Source organism: Sebastes fasciatus, chromosome 2, assembly GCF_043250625.1.
Source record: "Sebastes fasciatus isolate fSebFas1 chromosome 2, fSebFas1.pri, whole genome shotgun sequence".
In the NCBI taxonomy this organism is placed as follows: Eukaryota; Metazoa; Chordata; class Actinopteri; order Perciformes; family Sebastidae; genus Sebastes; species Sebastes fasciatus.
This window is the reverse complement of record NC_133796.1, coordinates 22,025,079-22,051,788: the sequence shown is the minus strand read 5'-3', so window position 1 is coordinate 22,051,788 and position 26,710 is coordinate 22,025,079. Positions and strand designations below refer to the sequence as shown.

At 40.2% G+C, this 26,710-nt stretch overlaps 2 protein-coding genes across 2 annotated transcripts in view; one reads left to right on the top strand and one right to left on the bottom strand.

Annotated features, from left to right (window-relative positions):
- Positions 1-26,710, top strand: part of psmd14 (proteasome 26S subunit, non-ATPase 14) — a 187,859-nt gene that overhangs the window by 75,126 nt on the left and 86,023 nt on the right. The gene's annotated exons all lie outside the window — the stretch shown is intronic.
- On the bottom strand, positions 613-26,453 carry ly75 (lymphocyte antigen 75). The gene is made up of 35 exons (XM_074614342.1): positions 26,175-26,453; positions 24,270-24,641; positions 22,995-23,168; positions 22,549-22,710; positions 20,796-20,915; positions 19,964-20,104; positions 18,089-18,286; positions 17,817-17,977; positions 17,565-17,672; positions 16,881-16,969; positions 16,607-16,773; positions 16,004-16,203; positions 14,738-14,880; positions 14,207-14,285; positions 13,680-13,751; positions 13,027-13,150; positions 12,750-12,785; positions 12,432-12,601; positions 10,532-10,599; positions 10,370-10,446; positions 9,249-9,385; positions 8,805-8,913; positions 8,461-8,621; positions 8,012-8,141; positions 7,359-7,579; positions 7,102-7,264; positions 6,324-6,488; positions 6,088-6,210; positions 5,510-5,695; positions 5,183-5,406; positions 4,837-5,044; positions 4,492-4,653; positions 4,282-4,398; positions 3,014-3,196; positions 613-2,350 (listed from the first exon to the last, which is right to left on the bottom strand). The coding sequence occupies exons 1-35, from the start codon at positions 26,242-26,244 to the stop codon at positions 2,175-2,177; spliced, it is 5,196 nt and encodes a 1,731-aa protein (XP_074470443.1). The 5' UTR covers positions 26,245-26,453; the 3' UTR covers positions 613-2,174.

Below are 26,710 nucleotides of genomic sequence, written 5' to 3'. Positions count from 1 at the left end.
TCTGAATTAGCCCGGTTCCAGACCTGTGGTTGCGTCCACTACTCAGATTTGTTCAACAGTGAAACAAAATGGCAGCTCAGTCTTGACTATCATGCTGCCTCTAAATGTGCTCAATAGGAATATAATCCACCCCAAAACATAATTTTCATGCCATTTTTAACATTGTTCAGCCTTGTAATCTAGATGTAATTCAGGTGAATAATGGGAAAGACTGAGAGACGCTGATAACAGACAAACCGCTGGAAGATGTAAATGAAAGTTGTTTGGATATAATATCTCAAAAGTATGTGTCCATTCACAGATTCATTGTCCGTGGACCCACCCTAGAAGTGTTTAATGCTGATTTCCAGTCAGGTGTCTGTGGATAATTGTAAATATTAGCTCTGCTGTTAAATCTTTGCTGTAGCAGTGTGCTTTCTGTTTTAGGGTGGATTTTCCCTTTCAAAAAACATCTCAAAATGACTTTCTCCATGCAGTGATGGGAGAATTAGTCTTACTTTTAACTAGCCTGACTTGTTGAATGTAAATAAAGTAGAATAATATTATGGTTTTACAATTATATCTTTACATTACATACACTAATTACGGTGAACAAGACAAGAAAAAGACATCTTTGAAGACAGGAAATTTTATTGGAAGGATACTGTACCTGATTTGAGCTCATAGATCTGTTTAGGAGTGGTGGGGGAAGTTAAAAAAACGAAAAAACAAACCCTTAACATTTGGTTTACAATTTGATGTGGATGGGTTAACAAGCCGTACTGAGGCAGTTCCACAAAGTGAAAGGAAAGCTCAGGCTTTTGACATTCAAACAACTCAGAGCATCTTTGGTTCGTTCTCAGTTATAAAACATATTTACAAAGCTTTCACAGCAAACGGCAGTGCAATTTGAACGTCTCTAAAAACTCTCCAAACCTCATTGTGCTTAAAGGTAATAGGAACTGTAGCTCCACGACATATTAAAGTGCGTTCTTGCTCAGTAGTTAAGTGCATAGGAAAGGCAGATCTACATAAACACACAAATTATACAAACAAAGAAAGGAAGACAGTGTCCTACACTTTTAAAACTTATCAGCAGGACTACAAATTCAGATTTTTCTTATGTATTGACAACTAAAACATATCGTTAGGTATTAATAAGTCAACTGAATCAGTAAATACACTGAAAATAACCCTATCCACTGGCTTAAAACCTCCCATTTCTACTGAGGTACTGATGTTAAAAAGGCACATTCAGTGAGATTTTCATCAATCACGTATGTTTCTACTTATTTAAAAGGCATAGTCCAACTAAAAATACAAATGTATTTTCTTGACCAGAGTGCAATCTCTCAATCCGGATAGTTTGAATGTGATTTGCTGAGGTTTGGAGATATAAGCTGTTGCTCAGGCCAATAAAACGAAGCTCAAGGTCTCAGCCAGAGTCCCAAAAAAACAATGTAAAGAGCTAAACACAAAATATTAAACATTTACATAAGAGCCACAATCTTTTGCTTGGAGACGGTTACGGGACATACTCTGGTATAAAACTAGCTCTAAGCTATTCATAGTGAAGTGTGGGCAGTATTATAAATATCTGGAGAAACTACCTAGATATACCCAACACTCCAAGTCAAAGAAAAACATCTATTAATGTATTGATTAATTGTAACAATGCGGAAATCAAACCTTCTGAAATTGCAAAATAAAACAGGAATAGATTGAGTAATGGTATATACAGTATAAAACAATACATGTTTTGTTTCCGATAGTTTGGAGTCACTCATACATCAGTGCAATTTAACCCCTGTTATAAGGCTGAATGGGAGTGTTCTTTCCAGTTGCATATTTCTGTAAGTAACTCAAAATATTTTTACAATCTAAAAAAACCCAAACAGAACACTTAACATCCCACTAATGTCAAAGATTAATACTTACCAAAGAGCATCAGTCCCAGTATTTACATTAGGTATAACACAGGCTCTCAATAAACTCTAAAATCTAAAATATCCCAAATTAAGAAACTGAATTGGCAGAACAATATTTACAGTTTTACACACAATTGTAGAACCCTGCAGGCTTAGCAGGATAAATAAATAATTTAAAAAGGGAAGGCTGCATCTGCTCCTGCTGAAAAGTACTAAAATGCACACAAGGCACATCAATACTCCCTGAGGCTGATTACTTAAGCAAGCTCAGTCAGCGTCTGCTATAATACTGGTGGCGTCTGATTCATTAAAGGTCCTCTCGTAGCGGACGGTAGAAGAGAAGTGGGATCTTTTCTTCTTATAGATGATGAAGCCGATGGCTAAAACGACAGCGATGACGATCACGATGAAGAGAACCAACGCCACGGGAGCGCCGCCAGACTCTGAGCACGCAAAAAGTGAAGTTAGTCAGTCATCAGTTGGTCAGTTTGTAAAGGTTTCACTAAACAAGATGTCATCATGTTGTCAGCTTTTATTTGAGTTCAGACTCTGTGTGGAAGACAAACTAAGTAATGTAAAGAATGCTTATTCGCCTTCTTGCCGAGAGTTAAATGAGAAGATTGATGTCACTCTCATGTCATTAAATAAGTAAATATGAAGCTGCAGCCAGTTAGCTTATCACACGGCGCTGTTGAATACTTGATTGTGATTGGTCAATCACGGCGTTCTACGATCTGTAATTTCTTTATAGCAGACCGTTGCTATGTATAACAGACCGTTGCTATGGGTACAGTTCTGATGTTGGACAAATTGCCATTTAATGGGTGGTTATGTTACGGACTATTTCTTGGCCAGGACCAGCAACTTCCTGGAGTCTCTGCTGGTTGTCTGGCACATTTTTACCTTCGGTCAGAGCCAGGCTAGCGCTTTCCCCGTTTCCAGTCTTTGTGCTAAGCTAAGCTAACCAGCTGCTGCCTCCAGATACATATTGACCACAGAGCTATAAGTGTGGTGTCAATTTTCTCATCTAACTCTCGGCAAGAAAGTGAATAAGCTCATTTCCCACAATGTCAAAATATTCCTTTAATGCAGTTGCGATTACTCACTTGCTTCAGTTTTGCACACAACACGACTGTTGCTCGCCTTGCAGCTGACAAATTTCCAGGTTCCCTCATCTCCTGCCAACATGACGGCACAGTGGGGATCTGACTTCGTCCCAGTATTCAAGGGCTCAGGTAGCCAGTTAACGTAAACCAGAGCCGAGCCATCCTGCCAGGACACGGGCTTACCTGAGAGAAAGAACGAGGAGATAATGAGAGGGGAAAGGGAGGAAGACTATCATCACTGTCTCACAGCACAAATGTCACAAATAATGTGTTTCTGTATGATGTTGAGGGTAAATATCTGACTCAAACAGAGAAGTTAACGCAATCAAACTAATTTCATTAAACAACATTATTACCTCCGCCAAGGTCAAAGGCCTTGAAGGAGGTTATGTTTTCACCGGCGTTGGTTTGTTTGTCTGTCTGTCTGTCTGTCTGTCTGTCTGTCTGTCTGTTAGCAGGATTACTCCAAAAATTTGCCATGGATTTGAATGAAATTTTTCGGAGGGGTGGGGTGTGGCACAATGAACAATCCATTAGATTTTGGTGGCGATCCGGATTATGATCCGGATTCAGGAATTGTTTTTAAGGATTCTGATCAGCCTGAGCATTAAGGCCACAGGTTATAACACATGTGCAGTGTGACTGATGATGCGTGACCACGCCTCCTTCCTTCTTCGAGCAGAGAGATGCAGTATGTGTGTGGATGTGTGGCAAGAGATCGAGGTGCGGGAGCTGCTGGCCGTCCGCGGTGAGAAAGAAAAAAGCGGTAGATGACCGGTTGAGAGACAACGTAGTGTAACGTTATACAGACATAACAAGGCTACTGAATGAGAGAGGCATCCGCCGATACGTTACACGGAAACACACCGTGTTAATAATAAGCCGACCATCTCACGGTACCGCCAGCTGTGAGCTGTGATCTGTTTTTAAAGTCAGGCACCTTGGCGGAGGTCTGCGCTCTCTGAGAGCCATTCTAGTTTTATTTTTTTGGCCACTTGGAGCAGCGGAACTGAAAATACTGATTTAATCACCATTTTTCATTTTTTTTATTTCTTACTTTGTTTTTTCATATGTAAACAGAAGGGTCAACCACTAGGAATCCGCTGTCACTACCACGAAATGCAGATTTTTTTATCTCGAACTCGAATTATATGCATGACTATAATCATAATTGAAATATTTAAAAACAGCAGATTGGACCTGTAATGTTATCGAAATCCTCAACAATGTTTTGCTGCCTTGCTTTCATTTCAAATGATGGGGTTTACCTTGAGTATCGAGCTCCACGGCGAGCCATACTCGACTGGTGATTAGAGGGTCATCAGACATGTACTTTGACACAAACTCGTTCTCCTCTTTAGTTTTTAAGGTCAGTAGTTGAGCATCTGTCAGCAGAAAAAAAAAAAAAAAAATTGGTGAACTACATTTGCTTGAGATGAATCGTATTACAACCCTTCACACACCGCACAACAACGTACCCATGCTCTGACAGATGCTCCTGGCCTGCTCCATGCTGTACACGCTGTAGTTGTAGAAAGCCATGTCGAAGGCGTAACAGTGATCCTGATGCTCCACCCACATGGACATACCGTTGTTCTGAGGGCAACGATTGGCCTCTGGGGCAACCTTCAGTCTGGCTCCTGATTCATAACAACACAGAAAAACAACATGGACGACGGTCAATGCCACTCCAACACAAATTAAGTCATAAGTAGATGCATAATGTACAAAGTGATTCATCGGAGCTAGTTTTCTCCTCTGAATTATTTCTGCAGACTAAACCGTTCAAAGAGGAACAATGTGGTTCTATATACAGTACTTACTCTGGGAAGGGCTGGTGATGGCGGTGGTGTAGCAGATGGCTCCGTCTACCAGCGTATTGCAGCTGGTCTTCACCCAGGCTCCAGCAGGGGTTACATAGACACAGCTGGCCTCTTGTTTGCCTGAGCTGGAGCCTTCCTGTGAGTCAGAGATGGTGGGTTTGTAGTCAACTCCCGTCCCATCAGACCACTCAAAGGCTGAGTTACTAACCTGCACCGAGAGAGAGAGAGAGACTGTCATGTTAGCCCCTCTGGTGAAGTGACATTATGAGGCACCACCATGTGAAAGAAATCCAAATGGGATGTACTTGGGATGCACTACGTTTAATATTTTTACTCAGATTCTTACATCCTGGTTGGATAGGCCAATCCAGAGCTGGAAGCCGTCCGTCTTGGCGATGAGCTCCACATGTGCACTGTGCTGGATGTCGTGGATACTCGCCAGGTGGCCTCCACCCCGACCACACTCTTCCAGAGCCTGGTGCCAATTCAGTTTTCGGGTTATAACCTCATAAGTTAAGTTGCCGTAACGTTGAAAATCTTTGGATGACTTGTTGTACTCCTGTTTTAGTTCTTTGGAGCGAAAGATTAAAAACATGGGATCATTTTATGAGCATGACATATTTTCAGTAACGATAACAACAGTGGATTATGATGTCAAGTGTGATACACCAACCATTGTCCAGTTTGCAGGTCACGATGGTCCTTTGTTTGAACTGTCCGAATAAGTTTCGGTTTGAGATGAGAAGCCAGTTGCTGTCAACGGTGAGACCAGCCAAGAACAGTCCGTCTACAACTGGTCTGCCATTTGCCCAGTTGGAATATTGGACATTTGTGCCATCAAACCACTTCATCTGGTTATCTACAGCAGAACAAAATGACTATTAACCCTGGCATAATGACATAAATACACACACAAAGGACCAGTATCAGTGTTGATATACTGTACGTCTTATTGCACAAGCCTAAAAACACTGCATAAGTAACATGAGGAACAGTTCCAAACAGTTCCCTAGATTTTAAATTAAAAAAGAAAGAAACAAGAAAAATCCTGCATATAAAACTTTCTGGCACGCAATAACTTTATTGTAGATTAGAAAGGAAGAAATATCACTGGTATCAGATCAATATCGGCCAAGTTTAGGTATCAGGATCTGTATTAGCAGAAAAATGAGTTTCACCCCTACTACACAACACACAATTGTAGCTTGAAAAACAACTGAAATGGACACAGATGTCCATAAAAGTTCCTACCGTTGTCATCTTTGAACATCCCCAGCCATACAAACTGGACCAGGTCCTGAAACGGTACGAGCTGCTCCTTAATAAACTCGTTCTCCTTTGAATTTCGGATGCTTAGGACGTGTGCACCTGCATCTGAAACATAAATGCATCATCATTAACAACTTAAGCAACATCAGTCTGTTATAGACGGTTTCATAAGCAAACCTCCACATAACAAAACGCGCCCAATGTTGTGAAATTCTTACCAAGGTTTTTGCAGGTATCCTGAATCTGTCCGTTGTCAAACTGGTCCCATCTGGCGGCGACCAGCTGGAAGGAGTAGCAGTTGTTGTTGAAGGGGATCCAGTTTGGACCATTAATCTTATGGGGGCACTTCACTGCCACATCCTCTGGTTTGGTGATGGTCTCTTCTGTAACCCAGAAGTTTGCATTTTGGTTTAGATAGTTGCGAAATATTAGTGTGTAATACTGAGGCATGCCAACGGACAAGGAAGAGATTTTAAAAGGAGATGAAACCTGTAAAGTTTTCAAACCGCAAGACTAAAAAGAGAAGGATGTACAAGAAGAATAAGAATTATTAAACACTTAACAATGATTCAATTATTAAAAAACAATGGTGACAAAAAGTGATTTTTTTAAAAAAACCTGTATCCCTACACTTATTATTTCATTCAAACATAAAAATGAATATCACTTGTTTCTTTTCTGTCTTCAGTACTTCTGTTTTTCATCACAGAAAATCTAGGATATTCCCGAGTTTTAATTCAATAGACTCTTGTTAATTTACAACAATCCTTCTTTCTGGAATAACGCCCAGAAATGTCTACGTTTTTACATCTCCTCTACAACAGACTCTACATCCTGTTACCACAGAGGAATTATTAGGGATTGTAAATTTAAACACAGCACACAAACATTTTGAGCTACAACTTTCATAGCTATATGTCCTCATGTTTCATTCACCACCACTAGCAGGAGTTCGCTGTATTCTGTTTATCTGTATTCCAAACACCCCCAACTCACTCTGTGGTTTGTGGCAGATAGCACCTCCCAGCTCCTCATCACACTCGGTAGCTTTCCAGAAGCCGTCGGTGTCCAGGTAGACACACGCGCCACTGGTGACATCAGAAGACCAGCGACTGAATACGGTGTGACTGTGGTCGGTCCAACGGTAGTGGATCCCGTCCTGAACACAAAAACCAAAGAACAATATAAAAAAAAAAGCATCTTGTAAAAGTAGTGGATTCAAATAAAAGGCAGCCCTTCCGTGGGACACTTACGTCTTCGCTAAAGAGGCCGATCCACATGGGCGTGCGCGCACGGCTCACATGCACAGTGAGTTTGGACTGCAGGAAGGTGTCGGCCACACTCGCCAGGTCCATGTCGTTACTTCTGCACTGCTCTAAAGCCTCAAACCAGGTGAGATTCTTGACAAGCAGCAGGATGGTGTGGTTATTGACAGTGAAACGCTCTGTTGGGATGATGGGCTCCTCCAGTTTATCTGAAATGAGTAAGCATTGTGTTTAAAGAACATCAGGTCATGTAAGTTGTGCCAGAGACCTACAGTATGTTACTCCAAGAAGTGGATTTTTTCTTTTTTTAGGTATTTATCTGGGCACTTTATGCCTTTTATCAGAGAGATTACAGTAGAGAGATGACAGGCAATTAGGGGAGAGAGAGATAGAGAACGTAGGCCACCAGCCCTTAAAAAGATGTTGAGGTTTAAGCCATGAATAATTTACTGCCCTTTCAAATGTATTTTCCAGGTTTAACATATAAGTCGTAGTCTATACTTAATAAAATGATAATCAAAACAAATCTTAAGAGGAAATTTAGCATGCCAGATTAAGTAACTTGATTGAGTGATTTTTGCAGAATAAATCGGGACAATAAAGTAGTAGTAGTAGTAGTAGTGTCAGAGGTGGTGATTTACCTGCATAGTGCTGGCAAAAGGCCACATTTTGATATTCTGTGCAGGAGGAGTAGTCCCAGGTACCCAGCATGGCAGAGTTGGGGTTATTGTTCAAAAACACACACAAATCCATACTCTCTACATCCCACGTCTGTCAAACAAGAACAAAAAAGTACAAACACAAATTACAATATGAATTTAAATGTAGTTAAGCCTTTTTTTCATGTTCCTTTATTATGAGCTACAACTGATGCTAACAGTAAAGGACAGGATACAAATGTCTGGTAACCTCATCTTCTTTCTAACTCCACACACACAGCTCATTTTCATCCTAAAACTCATAGTCTTCTTCCCAAAATACATCACTTTAGGGAATTTATCAGATTTCGCACAGCCCCCCCCCTGGAGCTACAAAAGGCTTCATACAACTTTCCCCATTTAATGCAGCAGTGAAGGTAAGGGGAACTTACGTTGACTTTTATAGCCCTGTGCATGCCCAGAAGCAGCGGGTTAAAGTTGACGTAGTTAACTGGGGACTGGTCCACCCATTCAGGTTCGCTACGTTTGATTTTCAGACCAATCCATATCCTTTCCATGTTTCTGATGCTCGGCAACAGGCTGGTGATGAAATCTAAAACACACAATGATGGTAAAGGACTATAATAAAGGACGAATTTTTGACTCTGAGGAACTATTATTACATATTTGACCAGCTCATATACAAGCTTTATCAAACATAGGAAAACAATGTCATCGGAGTCATGATCGGCATCTTGTTTATTAACCGTTGAACTGGAACTATAGCGGTTCTCACCTTGCTCCACCTGATCCGATATCGTGACAAGGGTTCCCCTCACCGACTGGCAGTCCTCATTGGCGTACTTGTATGACACAGGCTTCTGGCTCGTCATCAGTGTGTAGCACTAAAAAAAAAAAAATACCCGTATCACAATCAGAGCAAAGACTGTTTATTCATCTATGAGATAAATAGGACCTTTATGCCTTTCAGGTCCTATGTTATTGTAAATGAAAGTAAATATCTATTAAATAAAGCCATAGCTCTTCAACTGACATATGAATTTCTTCTATTGCACTAAACTGCAGCTCTGCTGGATATATCTCAAAACAGTAATTCTGTCTTACGTGATTGTAGAGTTGCAAGTATAAGACCATAAGAAGAACAGGCGTTAATCTGTTTTTAGGTGTCATGCAGTGTCTAAAATGTAGATTCAGAGTTAAATGTGTTGAAGGATCAGACCTTATTTCTGAAGGACAGAGATTGATTTCCACAGGGCAGTCCTCCAGGTTGAGGCTCCAGAGGGTCTATCTCCACTGACGTGACGTTGTGTCTCTCACACACAAAAGACAATCGATCACGGCAACTGCGCTCATGATCTGCAAGTAAACATATTACAGGAAATGTGTGTATTAGTTAATTAGTGCAATTTTTAAACACAGTTGTGTAAAATCAAACTTTAAAAGGCACAATGAGAATGATTTTCCTAAAAAACAATGTATAGACTGATCCGAAAAGAATCCCTCTCAGTCATCACTTATGTCCCACTAGAAGTGTGAGGCGGTGTCTGTATCTGCAGAGACCCTGCCCTCTGCCTGCATTTTCTCTTTTCTTTTCATTTCACTGTGTTTGGGACGTTTCTGGGCGTCAGCCTTTGGACACAGGGTGTGTAGCCCCCCGGCTACAGCGCACAGGGGGTGAGAACTGGACTAAGTACGCATCCTAGAGGAAGCTACGAAAATGGCAGACACAGAGCCGAAAAAACAAGCAAATAGAGCGAGGAAAAACGCCATGCGGACAAATCTCATTCCATAACGAGAGTGTATCTCTGCAACTAACAAATCCTACTCATTGTGCCTTTAAAACTCCTGAAAACTTGGTTTCCAAATCTTAAGAATTTTTCTAGGAGGTTAAATATTCATCAAAATGTTGTTTTCATATACAGTAGGAGCCAGTCTCTCATAGTAAAAAACAATTGAGAACATTTTCTGGACCTTTATTTTCATCTTTTTTTATGTATTCGACCTGCTGGGAGCTATTTGTCTGGTTTTACGTTGGCTGAACAAGGTTTTTATTCAAGTTTGAGGTTTCATATAGGCCAAGAAAACAACAAAATAAGACATTTGACTGTATTTAAAGCACGTCCTGATTCCCAAAACTTTGTGATACTGAGACTTTTTCAAACTAAAAAAATGCCGGACATTAGCAGTCTGATAAAACTAAACCAAATGTAATTGTCATCTGGATGGATTTTTTTTTTAAGTGATTTGAGATGAAGTTGTTTTCTAGCCAAACTATGTGGCAAATTAAAAACAAAATGTAATCACACTCCGCCGTCTAGAAACACAATGACGTTTACTCACCTGGAAAGATGTTTACAGGACTGATGGAGGTGCATTTGCCCAGGAAAGCTGAATGATAATAGTACATCTGGGTGTACCTAAAACATTGAATATATGAGTCAACATCCCATCGTGTTTTGTACAACATCAACAGTACATGTGTCTTTGACTGTATTGGCTTACGTCATGGGGAATATCCGTCCAGGGTTTCTAACTTCCACCCACCAGTTTTGCTTGGGAGAACTTGACATCTGTTCAAAACACGTAAGCATAAGTAAAATAATTCTATAAATCAACTTTATTACTGATTGTCTTTAACAGAGTTCATAAAGTACTTTACAAAAAAGAGAGAACTTGTCAGGCAGTAATCATAAGGACACTCGTCAAACGGGCATAACACAATTAAAAAAAAAAAAAAACACTTGCGTAATGTGTAAAATATGGGATTATCAAATTAAATAGTTAACTACATATGGGATTTATAAAATCCTTTTTATGTGAAATACTTGACTGTAGTTAAAGTATGTTTTTTAGTGGTAAGCTTGGAGGCAGAACTTTATTCTACTTTATCTTGACTGCTTCCAGCTGTGTTCTCATGAAATATTGTCAGCTTCCCACGACCTGAAGATAATGGAATGAATTTCCAGTCATTGGGCTCTACAAATCAACTACGGATGTACAGTATGGGATACACAGGGTAAGCTGCAAAAAGAGAGAAAGAGAAAGGGGATTCCACTTTATTTATGTTTTCACCCTTTTTGTTTTTAACTGCACAGGCGGTTTTATGAACGTTTCCGTGCCCTAGTTAATTTGACCTTAATGCACACACCGTTGAATTAATTGACAGATCGCTAAACCCCGCCCCCGAACAGTGATAATAATAGCTTAGCAACCGTAACTAAGCATGGCAGGTCTGTTTGGATTTCTATTTTCTACACATGCTGTAGACTGAAACGGTGTGACTGTAACAAGGGCTATAATCTGTATCTAAAGAGTCTGGAGGGTGGAAGGTGGTGTCTTTTTTAGTCTTTACAAAACCAGAAGCGCAAGAGCAAAAGTGTAAATAATGGAATAAAGAGCATGTTTAACTTAAGCTCCATTCATTAGCACAGGCCTATTCAACTAGCGGCCCCCGTGCCGGATACGGCCCTTTTGAATTTTTCTATGGCCTGAATGAGCCTGCCTGCAAATCAGCCTGGCATGTGTGTGATATGATAAATAGAACTAAGGTACATATCTCTGAATTACTAGGTTACATTACGCACCTAGGTGCTGTGATCGGATGCACTCTGGGCTTGTGGACCATTAAGAAATTTATGTTAGCTAAGTTAACAACAAGCTTCAAAATGTCTCTCGAAGCCAAAGGGGCATAAAATTGATTGTGAAAATTGCCAATTACAGAGCGAATGAGATGAAAAGGGATGCACGTGACTAGTTCATTTCATGTAGTAATATATCTAATAACATTATACTGTAAGAGTTATTTGTAGCCATTAAGTGTCAAAGTATTCTGTGTGGCCCACGAACCCCCAGTGATTTCCCTATGCGGGCCACTTGCTATTGAAGTCCTGCATTAACATGTCTTAATTGCCAGTTTAGCTTCATGAATTTAGCCATCAAGTGCATATCTAAAAACCCTTTTACATGGGTCTTGTTTAAAAAAATAATTAGCTAGAAATAATAAAAAGTCATCTGGATACAGTTTTCAGCCAAAGTTTTAACATTAGCAATAATAGGTACCTACAGCTGATTAGATCAGAGTGACACATGGACAATCGTCATTTCAGCCGACAGAAACGCCAGTCGTTGGCTAGAAATGCAAAACCTGCTTTTACCTACTTCTGTCTGAAATGAAGGACCCATTGTTTCGGAACAATTACTGCGAATTATGAGTATTAGTTATATCTGCCACCGTTATCACTGTGACCTGCATGTGTGCCGTCCTAAGCCAAGTTAAACAGGTGTAGCAACGGTATCTACAGGGGGGGGGGGGCTCAACTAACGGTCAGTTGGTCCTGGTTTGATTGCACTCCTAGGAGTCCATCATTGTATGGCCATTTACACCATTTCTCCTGTCACTTACTTCTGTTAGGTGCTGCTGGATCTTAGTGGCAGCAGTCGAGCTGAGTGGTGCAGCCAGTGTGCTGTCATTCATACTGCAAAAGAGCTGTGCCTCCTCAAACGTTAGCTTAGGCTCGTTAACAAACCAAAACTCTGCTCCATCTACGAAGATAGAGGTCTCATGGTGACCACCTGAAAAGGAGGAAATGATTCTATTAGCAGATCATCTGAGAAAAAAAATGTTGAATCAAAGAGATTCTGGCCACTAATAGATCCAATTTAGAGACTAAAAAAGATAATTAGACTTTCAACACAGAATCTGGAAAGATTTGGTGATTACCGGGATTGTACCAGTCTGGGGTCTTCGGTGTCTTTCCTGTTGAAGCATTAAAGAATGAGTTAGAAGCAGAAATAACAAGTAGATATATGTATAATACCATATGGTTTTGTTGAGAATCTCTTTCTTTACTTCATTATTGTGTTATATAAAACTGTACAAATAAATCAACAAATCCCTTTAATTAAGCATTCTTGATGAGAGATGTTCACAAACTAAAACCAGCCTTTGCTTTGCGCACACATACACAGTAGAGCTACTACTGCACGTATAGTCTTACCACGTGGTATTTGGCAGACCCACTCTAGCCTGGCGTCACAATGAAACGGTGTGGCGTAGAAAGGGTGGGCAGGTAAGTCATGCAGCAGAAACGCAAACAGGTGTTTCAAGGAGGTCCTCGATGACTAACAGGGACACAGATTGTTTGCACAAGTATGATCATGAAGGAAATACACAAGAAAAGCTGTTTCATATCTGTGACATTGCAGATCTTGTTGCTCCCCGCAGTTATAGTTTAAGAAAGGAATGTCTCTTTCTGACAACACAATCACTGACTGAGACGACCTAAGCAAAGGTCAGAGTGGCAAGATAAAAAAAAGTACTTCTAGTTCTTCTACTTCTTAAATGGAGGCAACAGCAAAAGAGAATCAGATCCTTTTTGTGTGAAACAATAAACAAAGACAAATTATCATCATTGCCACACTGATATATTACTACAGTTACTTTGATTCACAGATTAAGCTGTATAGTATGGATAGCCAGATATCACTACACTAAAATAAAACAACATGCATACAGATAAGGTAAGAAAAAGATAACAGATTATACATTAAAAAATACATAAATAGGTATGGAAATGGAGAATAAAACCAAAACAAATGTTTATTTCTCCCTTAAAGTCTCCATTTAGTAGTGCAACTCTACCCAGCCCACCTTGAATGCAGCGCAGTCCCGACTGTATGCATCATCCTCATGGAAATCTTGTTGTAAAACATCCAGAGGCACCTGTTGTGGAGACATTGAATAAACAACCTTCACACTCAGATATTAATGTAATATGGTGCAATAAGTATATCTGAACCAGATATGCCAGTTTGAGATAAATTAAGGTGCAGTTTCAGCTGCAGGGTTATACCAAAGTCATTTAATCCAGCACGGACGTGTGTAAAATTGTCATAATTAGCATATGAATTCTTGAGTTATGCCCAAAAATGTGTTTTGTGAGGTCACAGTGACCCCTTGACCATCAAACTCAAATCAGTTCACCCTTGAGTTTAATTGCCAACGTTTGTGCCAAACTTTAAGAAATTCTCCCCCAGGCATTCCTGAGCTATCGCGTTCAAGAGAATGGTACGGACAACCCGAAAATATCGCTGGTGCGGAGGCATATTAATATGTCTTCTTTGATATGTCTTCTCACAAAGTATTAGGGAGGCATTTAGAGTTAGAGTTATACTCACAGGCTGGCCGTCGCTCCACTGCCAGGAGCGATCAGCTGGGTTTCTCCTGTTCAGGCCGACCCAGAAGTACCGATTATCACTGCAACAAGAACACCAGAGCAAACCAAACCATCATTCATGACACCTAATTAATCTTCTTTCAAAGAAAAAAAAAGGGATGTTGTCATTTTTATTTTTAGATACAACAGTTTCTCAACCACTCACTGACTGAAGTGTGAAATGTGTTTATTTTAACGTTCAAGTGAAGTGCTGAATGTTTATGTGAACAATGAGAAGAGGTCGAACTCTGAGGTATGCGCTTATGAAGACAAACATTTGTCTCTCTGTAAAGTGACTGGTAGTGCCAGACAGTCCCTCCGCACTCTTTTGGGTGAAGGGTGAATCAAAAGTGAAGCAACAACATTTCTGATTCGTTCATGTCATAATGTTCCAAAAAATAAACAATGACAAATACATTATTATTTATTATTATTACATGCTAAAAAAAGCTTCAGAAAATACGGGACTTGTGTGGTGTGCATGTGTGTATACCTGATGGTGTTTCTCATGATGCTGTGCAGGTCCCTCATCTCAGCATTGGTAGTGAAGCTGGGCAGGTTGGCTCCCAGAGCCTGACAGAACCTCTCAGCTTCCTCCCAGGAGCGCTTCCTGCTCAGCCTCTCCTCATGAAACACCTGACAAAGGTGAAACAACAAGTTACAACAGCTACTAAAACAGTGCCAGTAAAGAAAGCCAATTCAGCTGTCGGATCATGTGATTTAGAGTCTAGTGACAATCTGTACGGTAAGAAAGTCATGGGAAATACACAATGCAGATCATTGTTTTGATTGGCCAAATACAGTTTCAGTAATAAGATACTTAAGATTCACTTTACACGATACTTTATAATAAACTACATAATTCTTCATCTGTTCCCAACGAAGAGGTTTCGTAATGATGTTGATAGATTTTTCAAAACTGATACATGAGAACTATGGATTTATAAAGAGAACTGGATACAGCGTCGGAGGCGGGGCCCCGTTGCCCAGTGGGGCATGAAGCCAAAAAAAGCTTGACTTCCGAGAGTAACAGTAACCGGATCATCGGCCGATCTTCTGCATCTATTGGGTCCATAGAGCAGGAGCAGTAGCGTTTCCTCTAACTCCACCTCCCAGCCCTTGTTCGAGCCTCGGTCTGGGTCTCATTCACATGAACGGAGGAAGGAAAATAACGCTGGATTTGGCTATTAGTGCATTTTACAACTTTTAACACCTAATGATTTAAATAAGAGCTATTAAAATGATCCGCTGATTTACAGACGTCTCTTTCCCAATGTAAATCTATGGGAAAAAGTATTTTTGGGCCCAATGGCATCACGTGACTGACACAGAAGTTGTAGTACCGCCGTTTGGCCACAATGTAAAATCTACTTCAAAAGTGTTGCGCTCTTCCTGGGGGCTTGATTAGAACCAGAAATATCATCTTCCTTATTCCATGCATTCTTTTTCCGTTAGAGCCGTTAGCCTCAAGCAAAGATGAGGAGCGGGCTACAGAAATCTAGTAAGCTCAGTATCTTCCTAATTTCACTAACTGACTTTTTTTATTTTCAACCGACACTGACTCAAATGACATCACTTGCAATGTATCGGAAGGCTTTACACAACTTTTTGTCACATATGCAGTAGCAGTAGCGCTCCCCAAGACCTGGAAACGGACTTTGATGTGTAAAATTGATGCAGTTCCTAGTAACTCCCACTACAGCCATCATCGCCTAGAAAAAGTCTACGTGACCACGGGTGTTCAAAGACACAGTCTCACCTTGTAGCAGTATTTGACTTTAGGTCTGGACACCCATCCATCAGGACAGGTTGCGTTGAGGTTTGGCTCTGGCTCTGGGTCTGGAGGTGTACCGAAGTCTGTTCTACAAATTGTGCCGGCCTTAAAAATGGTACAGTTCTTCGCCTCCCACTTGCCCAGGGGTTTTACAGTGGAAATCACTGCACAGCCTCCAGCCTGGTCTGAAACACAAAGAAGAATCCTATGTGTAAAATTGCTAATATAGTTACTTTTGACCCCGTAAATTACATGTATTTTAACATATATAATCAAAGAGTTTGACTTCCAGATTAAAAATCTAGAATTTTTGTATTGTTTAGCTCATAAAATATGGAAATGTGGGCTTGTTGTCCTTGTAAAACTGATGTAAACACTGACATTTTTATGCATTAGTAAATCAGTAAACCTCCACACTAGAAAAAAACATCTTAATCTGGAAAGAGGTTCAGAGTGAAATGCATCACATTATAATACGAGTCTCTGTCATTAACCAGGAGTCTGTTATGACATGATCATGGCTAGTCCTCCGGTCTTGTGCTATTTCTGCGTTAGGTACTGAGTGGGGCAGAAGTGCTTTTTACTAACCTGGTTCGAACCAGCCCCAGTTGGTGTATGTAACCACAGCCGGGGTCCCATCCTGGCTCAGCCACTGGTACTCCCCTGTGTTGTTGATGTCCTGCAGCCCTATCCAAAATTTTTTTTCCTTGCTGATCTGCTTTCCAAGTAGACGGTTGATAAAGGCCTGCTCAAACCTGGACAGAACAGTGAAATATGAGAACACCAGAAAGTATTCATGTGGGCAGCAACTGATGAGTGTCAGTGCGTATTTTGATCAAGCGGTAGCTAAACAAACTCCTACCTGTTTCTTATAGTGATGTTGCAGCGGTCTTTGAAGGATACTTGTTTGGTGTTCACTTGATAACAGGAGTTGCCGTGTCTCCTCCAACCCTGAGGGGTTGACAGCAGTAACACTTAAGCGACATTCAAAATTACAAGCAAACATCTTCCACTTTCAAGCATACTGGTAGTCCTAGTTCTCATACACATCCAGTCCTCGGCAATGGGACTGGATTAAGAACAGTCAGATCAGTATTCATGTGTTTTTCACCATCACAGTCAGCTATGATAGTTTTGTTTTTGCATTCACACATCTCTCCCGTCCTGGCATTAGCTACTAATACAGCTACAGATCTGCCTTTAGACCCTTTATGACTCAAAAGCTGACCAAACATTATCTGACCGTAACAGCAAGCAACCCTAAAAATACACATTTGCATGGCTACTCCATTCCTTATCATGATTTTATGATTATTGCTGATGTATGCATGCAGCTCAAGCACAAGATGTTCATGTGTGGAAGAACAGATATCACTTGAAAACATGGATGTGAATAAATAAAAGGAAAAAGAAAAACGGAGCTTTAAGTCCTGTAATGTGCATCTTTGATGTCGGGATCTAAATTACATGTCAATAAAATGTAGAAGGTAATGCAAAACACTGCAGGCTTGCCTTGGGAAAATCAGGTCAATGAGATAATACTCACATCCTCAAAGCGACATCCAGCCTGTGTCGGTGTCTCCTTGACCTTTCCTTTCTTCTGACACATAAAAGGTAGCGTCAGTGTGCAGTCCCCGACCCGCCAACCATGACCCTGTGGAGCACGGACACACGTTTGATTTTGCAGGCCTCGTATAAGCAGATCATAAGAACACAAAAACAGAACCACTCCACACACACAGGTCCAACACAAAAAGACTGAATACAATGGGTGGCGTTACACAGAACACACACACACCTCTCCAGAGTAGAAGACACAGCTGGTGTCCGTAGTGGGCTGGACTGGCTGGTTTATGTCCCAGTAGGTGAAGGTAACGGGTGTCTCGGTGATCCACATGAAGACTGTGGGGTTCATGCCGCTACCGACCAGACCGATCCACACATCCAACGACTGGCCATCTGATGGACCATAACACACACATCTCGTTATGGAAATGTTTAAAAATCAAACTCAAACAGTCAGAGCGGGGGGTCTGGTGAGACGACATTTTGCATTTTTTTTTGATTTACCTGCATGGAAATTAGTGCTGATCATCTCTTTGCTGTCAATGGAGTGGAGACTGGCCAGCAAGCCTCCTCCCTCTGTGTTGTTACAGTGCATCTGGGCATCGGTAAAGTTTAGTGGTTTGTCCTTCACTAACTTGTAACACCAGCCGTTCCACGCGACCCAACCGTCTGCACACTCTGTTTCCTTATATTCAAAAGACTCTATAGAGAGGGAGCGAGAAAGATAAGAGGCCGTGAGGGGAAGTCACGTCAATCGTTTGACTCAAAGGGCTTTATGATCTGCACAACAGGGACAAAGAGAGAAACAAACAAACTATTGCAAACATGTCTTAGCTGTCATGTGTGCATATGAAGGAAGGGGAAAGAGAGAAAGGGTACAGCTGACACTACATAAGGAGAGCAAAACTACAGGTGGTGATATGCACCTAATATGCTGGTTGCCAACCGCCATTAAAAACCAAAACGAGAAAGAAGAAGATGCAAAACAGCAGCATCACCTGACCTAGAGTATTTATATCAATTTCTGCCCAACTATTGGGAGTGTGGGGCTTCAAGGGTCTTGTCATTTCATCAGTCTATTGGGTTAAACCAGACACTTTGGTTATGTTGGATGTATTGTATGAAGCTTTGAAGCTTCTAGATCTGTAGCCTTGTTTTTAGACATGCAACAGTGTGGCTCAATGATGGCAATGTTTGTCCGTTGGTCGGTCCACCACTTCGGTCCAGACTGAAATATCTCAACAACTATTGGATGGATGAAATTTGCTGCAGATATTCAAGGTGACTTTGGTGATTCCCTGACTTTTCCACAGTGCCACCCTAGCGACTTTGAGGGAAATATCTTCAACTATTGGATGGATTGCCATAAAATTTAGTATTGACATAAAGCCTGATTTTGTCAATCACTCGCGAACTCCGACCAAACAGTCAAACTAGGCCGCGCTGATTAAAATATGAATCAATATTATGTTACGTTAATGCCTATTTCTCGCCTCAAATGTTATCAGAATCATCTTGTAGTGTACAGTTTAGCTGTAAAATAGAAAGTTTGTGACGCCGCCGCCATTGTGAAATCTGGTGAAGGAAACACAAGTTCTGGTCACATGACCGGAGCACAGCCAATGGGAACGCTCTCTCTCAATGAAATTACCTGTGATTGGTCAAAGTCTCCCATCACCGGCTGGATTTTTTAAAGCCTGAAAGTCTAGGTATCTCTCAGAACACTTGAATTACAATATGCTGAAGGGTTATTATGGAACTTTTTGCCCAATGATGCCAAAAATATACCGCCTACTGCCGCTTTAAGAGATGGATCCTCCCCCTGTAGTTTATTCTATTTCAACTTCTTCCTTTTTTTGGTGTGTGTGTGTGTTTTTGTGTCCAGGTGGCACATATGTATACTTTTGTTATCTGTATTTAAAAGAAAAACTAATAAAAAAATAGTGACAACATTTTTTTTATTTAGTACAGACATTCATGTCCAACTCAGGATGAATTGTAATAACTGTGGTGACCAATTGGCTTTTCATCTAGCGCCATCATAAAGTCAAAATTTTAATTAGTCAAATACTTTGGTTTGTGACCAAATACCTGCAAAACTAATGAGATTCCCAATAGCTGTATTTTGTGTTTATTACTAAGTTTGCAAATGTAAGCATGATGCAACATGATAAACTAAGATAGTGGACATGTTTACATTACACCTGCTTAACATCATCTTTGTCAGCATGTTAACATTGTTATTGTCAGCATGTTAGGGTGCATTTAGCTCAAAGCACAGCTGTGTCTCACAGAGCAGCTAGCCTGGCAGTAGACTGTTATTTAAATATGATTCAGTTGAAATGTTTGTGCAGAAAGTGAGGGCAGCAGCCAACCTACCTGTTGTTGCCGTCTGAGAGGCATTGACGGCCTTCTTGCAGATGTATGGCAGCCGTTTGTTGCACATCTCAGTTTCATAGTTCTGTTTGGAGTTCAGGACTCCACAGTCCGTCTCAAGAATCATGGAGATGGTTGGCATTCCTGTCAAACACATTCACACACACACACAATAAATAAAAAATACCATCAAATACTGACTGTGACAGCAGAGCACAAGAGTGGCATTTACTTCTTGGTAAGTTCTTTCACAGAGAGGTGAAATAAAAGAAGCGTTTTGTGTTGCAATAATGGTTCATACACAGTGACATGTTGTAAATTATAGCAGCCACAAAGAGCTCATATCAGCAGAAGGCCAGATGGCTGCAGTATCCTCAACGTTCACACTGCAGTGTAAGAACAACATCTTCCCTTTGAGGAGAAAAAAAAGCAGCAAACATATTACAATAGCTAGAAGGCTTTATAAAGCCTTCCATTCAGTACTATTAATGAGTTATTCAGAAACAGCAGCAACCCCAATGCCACACTGTGTCCAAAAACCAGGCACAATGAGCTTCTTTACAACACTGGCCTCATTGTTTCTCTGACTGACACCAAGTCTCAGTTTATAGAAGGGCAGCGACAACAGCAGATCACAACAACATGCAGGTTTTGGTGTGCTAGATGGAGCAGGTGGTTTCAGCCACAAATTAAGTTGCTTAAATCTTTTTAGCAGAACTGTTGAGCTTTTTTTTTTTCGTTTTTTTACAACTTTTAGATCAACATGTGTCATTTACACAGATACTCTCAGATTAGAAAGTAACAAGGGAAAAACAAATGATATAACCATCATCACCTGTCTCCCAGCGCAGGGTGGAGAGAGGGGAACCGTCTGACCACTGCCAGCCATGAGAAGTGTCTAACTGGTGAAGGCCGATCCACATCCTCGCAGGCATTCTGGCAAGGCCGTCCAAAACTGCACAATGCAACGTCACAGCAAACGGGACAAGTAATGCAAACATTTAAAAAAAGGAAATGACAAAGTCTAAGATATTATGAATCGTCAAGATCATTTGAGATTGTGAAAACAACATAATAAAACACAAGCATGGGGATACACAAGAAACTCACTCAAAAGGAGAGAGAGAGAGAAGAGTGCGAGAAACCGGAACATAAAATTGTGCAACCCAAGTCAACCAAAAAGTGGTCAGAGTTAAATGTCATTGACAGGCGTTAAATCAGAAGGGTCAGCCTAATAAAGGGAACTGGTGCTGCTTCAGTGACACCTTGATGTGGTTTTCAACTTCCTGAAACAAGAAAGTAGCACAAGTGCTCCAAGTAGAAGGAAACCGTTGCACCAGCTGTGCTCTCAAATGGCTAAGCGCAACAACTTAAGAACATGAGATATTTTGGATGCGAGACATAACAGGTTAGATAATAATCATACAAACACATCGACACATTTTTAAACAGAAAAGCTGTTATGGTATTTATGGCCCAAAAACCCAGAGAAGACATTAAGAATGTAAATGCATCCTTGAGCCTTCGAGACTGTCTAGTTTTTTTTAAACATTTCTAGTGCTTGAACTCCTCTAAATTGTTTGCAGCTGATGTATTAGAGGCATGACAGTGGAAAACCAATGAATGAGGTTTTGAAAAAAAGAAAAAACATCCACACTTGCAGCATTTGTAAGTAGTCAGGTGACGCCTTGTGTGACACATTTACAGCAATTGCTTACTGATAATGAGGTCATGCCTCCACTCACACAAACAGATAAGTCATTTGAGCTTCACTTTTATCTTTTCTTTCACTTTCATATAAAATAACAACAAGTAGGAACAACCAAATCATAAACTGACAGAAAACATAACAAAAACCGAAGAAGTAAGAGGATAAATGAAGTCATTACATGGAGCCATTTAGAAGTTGCACTGTACATAAATTAAATGAGACACAACTTTTTTGACTATCTGATCTTTGTGTAATAAAACCTGAAGAAAATTATTTTTTTCAAGACCACTGACTCAATTACAAAGCATATATTATGTGATATTTACCGATGATAATCAATTTAATAAAAATGCATTATTCATATCAATAAAAACTTGTTTCGTGATGGTGTGAATAAAATAGATATAGATCTAGATCTATTTTAGATCTCTTTCTGTTTTGTCTCTTGATATAGTTTGTTACCCAGACAGGGTGGGGTCAGGGGTCGCCCTCAAAATTAAACAATTTCCTTCAAAGTTCTCAAACAGTATTAACATATTTTCTGGGCTTTGAGAGATTCAGGCCAGTTGATATATTTAGAATAGGATTTTATTTTTAAAATTACCAAACGTGTTGTACAGTAGCTCTGTAGTCCTGCCAACTTTAATTATTATGGCAGTTTTTATCATTATACATGTTATAAATGTGTGCGTGGGGAAACATTGCTCTCATATCAGAGCATTTGATTGTGTTGATGCTGAAACACGTCCAAGATGAAGTCGATGACTTTGACTACTTTGTGTTTTTGATTTTTGTCAGTTTATAGATGGAGAAGAAGTAAGAAGAACAGATGAAGAAGATGAAGAAGAAGAAGTGATAAGTATTAAATCAGTCTTACAGGTTGTGGAGTGGAGATCGCCGGGCTTAGACACACTCAGCAGATCAGCTCCCTGACTGCGACATGAATCCAGAGCTTCCTGCCAGGTCACCGCGGCACTGGGAACAAACTCATAGCAGGATTCCCCTTCCGACCCGGCAAACAGAGTCTGGCATCCCTCCTCTGCAAGGTCAAAGACACAGTGTCGGGATGAGCGTGAGAATCTAAGCGTGTCATTTTGTTGATGCCGGATGTAGTTTAACATGATTTAGAAAAACAGATATTAAAAAAATAATAGCTTGCACACATCAGCTTTTAACAGACATTGTAGGTCATTAATGTCATGATTGTGTCAGCCAACATTTAAAAAAAAAAAAAAGGGCTGCTGAATGTCTCTTGTTGAGTAAAAAGGCCAAAAATGACGCTAAACTTATGATAATATTTTTAAGAAATATTGAACAACATGCCAGGTGTTAGACAGTTTCCCTTCTTTCTGTCTTGGTCGTAGTCCGATGAGGTGGCACACCAGGAGAATCCAGGGAAATCCGCATCCGGGAGGCAGCCGTGATGCCAGCTGCCGTTGTATTTGAAGGGGAACTCACAGGGAGAGCCAGCAGAGTTCCATTCGGTGGTGTGGACAACTGCACAGAGAGGAGAGGTGAGCAAAGAGCAAAGTCAAAGACCTGTTACAAACCTCTGGTATTTGTGTCGTTTCTGAGAAAAAACTAAATCAAAAAAATTTGTTGTCCACTTCTTCTTCTTCTTCTTCTCCTCACACCACATCTATGTAGGTTTCTACATACAGTAAGCACTTCACCCGAAACTCGCATGAGATCCTCTATGGTGGTCATTAAAATGAATAACTAAGCGAATAAATGTGAGCGAAATAGGAAATGAAAATCGTCTCTTGAATGCATCGTTTATATATTTATATACACACACATGTCACTTAATGCTACTGTAGATCTTACAAATGATAATCAACAAGAAATCAACACTTTTATCAAAGTAAGTACATCGATACATAAGTACATTGAAAAAATGTGCAATTTAAGGACCTAAAATTATTAACAGTTAAACTCTCCCTGTCTGCTCTTGTGGATCATTTTGAATGTAATACACAGAAAGCATACATTTATTGTAAAATCCTAATATTATACCTTTTAGGTGTTTGCGTTTGATCGAATGTGCCTCACTCACAGACCTGCAGTGAGCATTGAGCAATACCCGTGAAACAAAAGTGAAAGCTATCTTTTATGCTGCACTGCACCACTCAGACCTTCGGCCTACATGCGCAATCGTAAAGCACACCCAAATGAATTCCCCGAAAATCCAAAAGACACAGTTTTGAAACTAAGTCTCAGGTTTCAGAGGAAGTCCTATTCCTTAACCTGGAACTTTACATGCCAGGTTGTTTCCAAAGCATAAATGAGTAATAATTGGGAGGTATGCAGATGACCAACCAGTCAGACTCTGTTGCACAAGAACCTGTTTGGGTGATGTGACAAAAAAGCCAGAAGAGTTAACGCCTATAAACACACAAGGCTGCAACTTATCACAAGGTTCAATGGCGGAAGTGGATTCTGTAACAGATTGTGTTACACTGAGCACAAACTGAATTTAAAACTACTTCCATTTCTTGACTGATAATTCCCTGAAGCATTACTCCATTACGGACAGCTTGAGATCTACAGTATGTAAGCATTTTCTCTCTCAGATAAGACAAAAGAATCCACACTCACCACGGTAGAGCCTATGGCAGATGTTGTCCTGGGATCCTCCTGTCACCCAAGTGTCATTAGAGTCCCGTTTGGCGACGATTTTGCCCTCGCTGACCGCCAAGCCCATTTGATAAACAGTGTAAACAGCCCCATCCAGGCAACGCCACCACAGCAGGATGTTGGAGCCACAGTCGACCAGGGTTAATGCCTTGGAGCGGACGTCCAACGACAAGCAGAGGGACGTGGCCACGTGGAAGAGCCGGTGGCCTGAACCCCACTTCCACAGCTGGGACGTGCTGTTTAGGTCACAGGAGGTGACATTCAAGCCTGCAGAAGCCCCCACACCCAGGCACGTCCCTGTGCTCGAGTGCTTGATGGTGAAAGCATCCTCGTCTGTGGTGACGGGACGGACACAAAAAAACACCACAGTTATAATAAATGGCAGATTGTTGTTACCATCAAGATCTGGATCCAGTCTAAAAGGATTACTGAGTGCATGTGGTGTTTTGAGGACATGCAGGCACAATCACAAACAAAAATCCTTGATTGAACAAAATGGCTCAAATTACTTACAATTGATAGTAACAATAGCTACAATTTATACATTGAGATAATTTCCTCTGTACTTTTTTCTGGGGGATTTTGGGAGGTTTTTAGCAGCGACGGGGAAGTTCACAAAACCAATGCTGGTTAAAAAAGGCATTTTCTTATTTCCTGTATTTGTCCTTTACTTATTTTATATTGGCAAGAGATTGCCAACGAGATAAGGAATAGAAGTCGATTGCTCATTTATGCCCCATTATACCTGGGCAAAATCCCAAATTTTAGACACAGGATGAATACCTCTTTAAAATGCTTTTAACCGCTAACAAGAAAAGCCATCACAAAAGAAATGGCTGCAAGTAAACCATGAAATAACCTGCATGAACTAAGATCTGAACATGTAAAACAAGTCTGACTGTATGCACAGTATATAGTATATATAGATCTAGATATACACTGTATATCTAGATCTATATAGATCTAGATATAGAAATATATATACAGTATATATAGATATATACTGTATATATATATATATATATATATATCTCTATATATATATATATACAGTATATATATATATATACAGTATATTTATATATATATATATAGTATACAGTATATATGTAGTATATATATACAGTATATATACAGTATATATATATATATATATATATATATTCTTTAAAAACTCAAGACTTGATGGGTATTTTATAGGGCTGATTCCAGTATTGTTTTTCCCCCCAACAATTAATAAAATAAAGACATGTGTTCCTGGTAGTGTGGAGCAGGCTTTGAAACAGCAATTTTTGATCTTCATGTTGGATAATACATTTTATTATGTTATTAAAGTAAATGCACAGTTAGTTGCACAACTAGGGCCATATAATATAACCTGAGTAAATAAATAAATATGGGTGATTACAGCCAAATATGAAACCAAAAGCATACCAACACACAGGATTTCTCTAAAATAGAAACAGTACCACATTACAGCTTCAGTGCATGCTTTATATACTGAACTAAGTCTACATAACATGAGAGCTGTTTGCAGATGTGCTGGACTAGAGAGCTACTACTAGGAGGAGGGAGGCATGAGTATGCAGTTTGTTTGACCTGTCACCTGATGGGAACAATGTCAAACTACTAGCTAAACTCACTCAGTTAGTTACTGTAACTCAAAGCTGTGTTGTTGTAACTTGTATCTGCCTTCACTTGTTGTAGTCCAGCAGGTTTAGAAGCTATTGTTCCTCTGGATTCAATGTTGTGGACGAACTTGTAACGTCGAGACTCAGCGGCAGAAACAACGCAGTCATGGTTGATAAGAAGATATGAAAAGTGACACATTAGTGTCGGGAGATTAGAGGTTAGCTTTATACTTACCGAAAGCTTTGACGTTAGTTCCCAAGAGCCAGAAACAAAGACAAAGTGTTGCTATGGAAGAGTTCAGCATGGTGACGGTGACGGCTCACTCATAAAGAAGCAGCCCTCCCGGAGTGGTGGGATATATAGGTTGATCGATAACTGCACTGCAAAACGAAAGTGATCCGATAACTAACCCAGCAGTACTCCGGACTGTCAGATGTGTGTGTTACCGGAGAGAGAGAGAGAGTCCCGCTCCGCTGCGACGACTACTGTCAAGCTACTAGCAGAGAGGAGGAGGGCACTTCCGGTTTAACGGATAAAATAAAGTGGGCTAACTGGTCACACGGACCATATATGGAAGTCCGGTTATCTCCAGTAAGAGTAATACAAACATGAGTTATTATGCAGGATGGAAATAAAACCAAGACTTTCTGAGTCAAACAAACGAAATTAAAATATTTAAAAAAATTATTAAATAAACTGGTAGTGTTACATCAAAATCATGACATACTAAGTATTAGTATTTTCTAAGATACTAATACTTTGTATGTACT

Coding starts and splice junctions, on each gene's coding strand:
- ly75 (XM_074614342.1), bottom strand. CDS start 26,244: ATGCTGAACTCTTCCATAGCAACACTTTGTCTTTGTTTCTGGCTCTTG. Junction 22,711..22,994: donor GGGAAACTGTCTAACACCTG/GCATGTTGTTCA, acceptor TTGACCTTGCAG/AGGAGGGATGCCAGACTCTG. Junction 20,105..20,795: donor CACCCTGCGCTGGGAGACAG/GTGATGATGGTT, acceptor TGTGTTTGACAG/GAATGCCAACCATCTCCATG.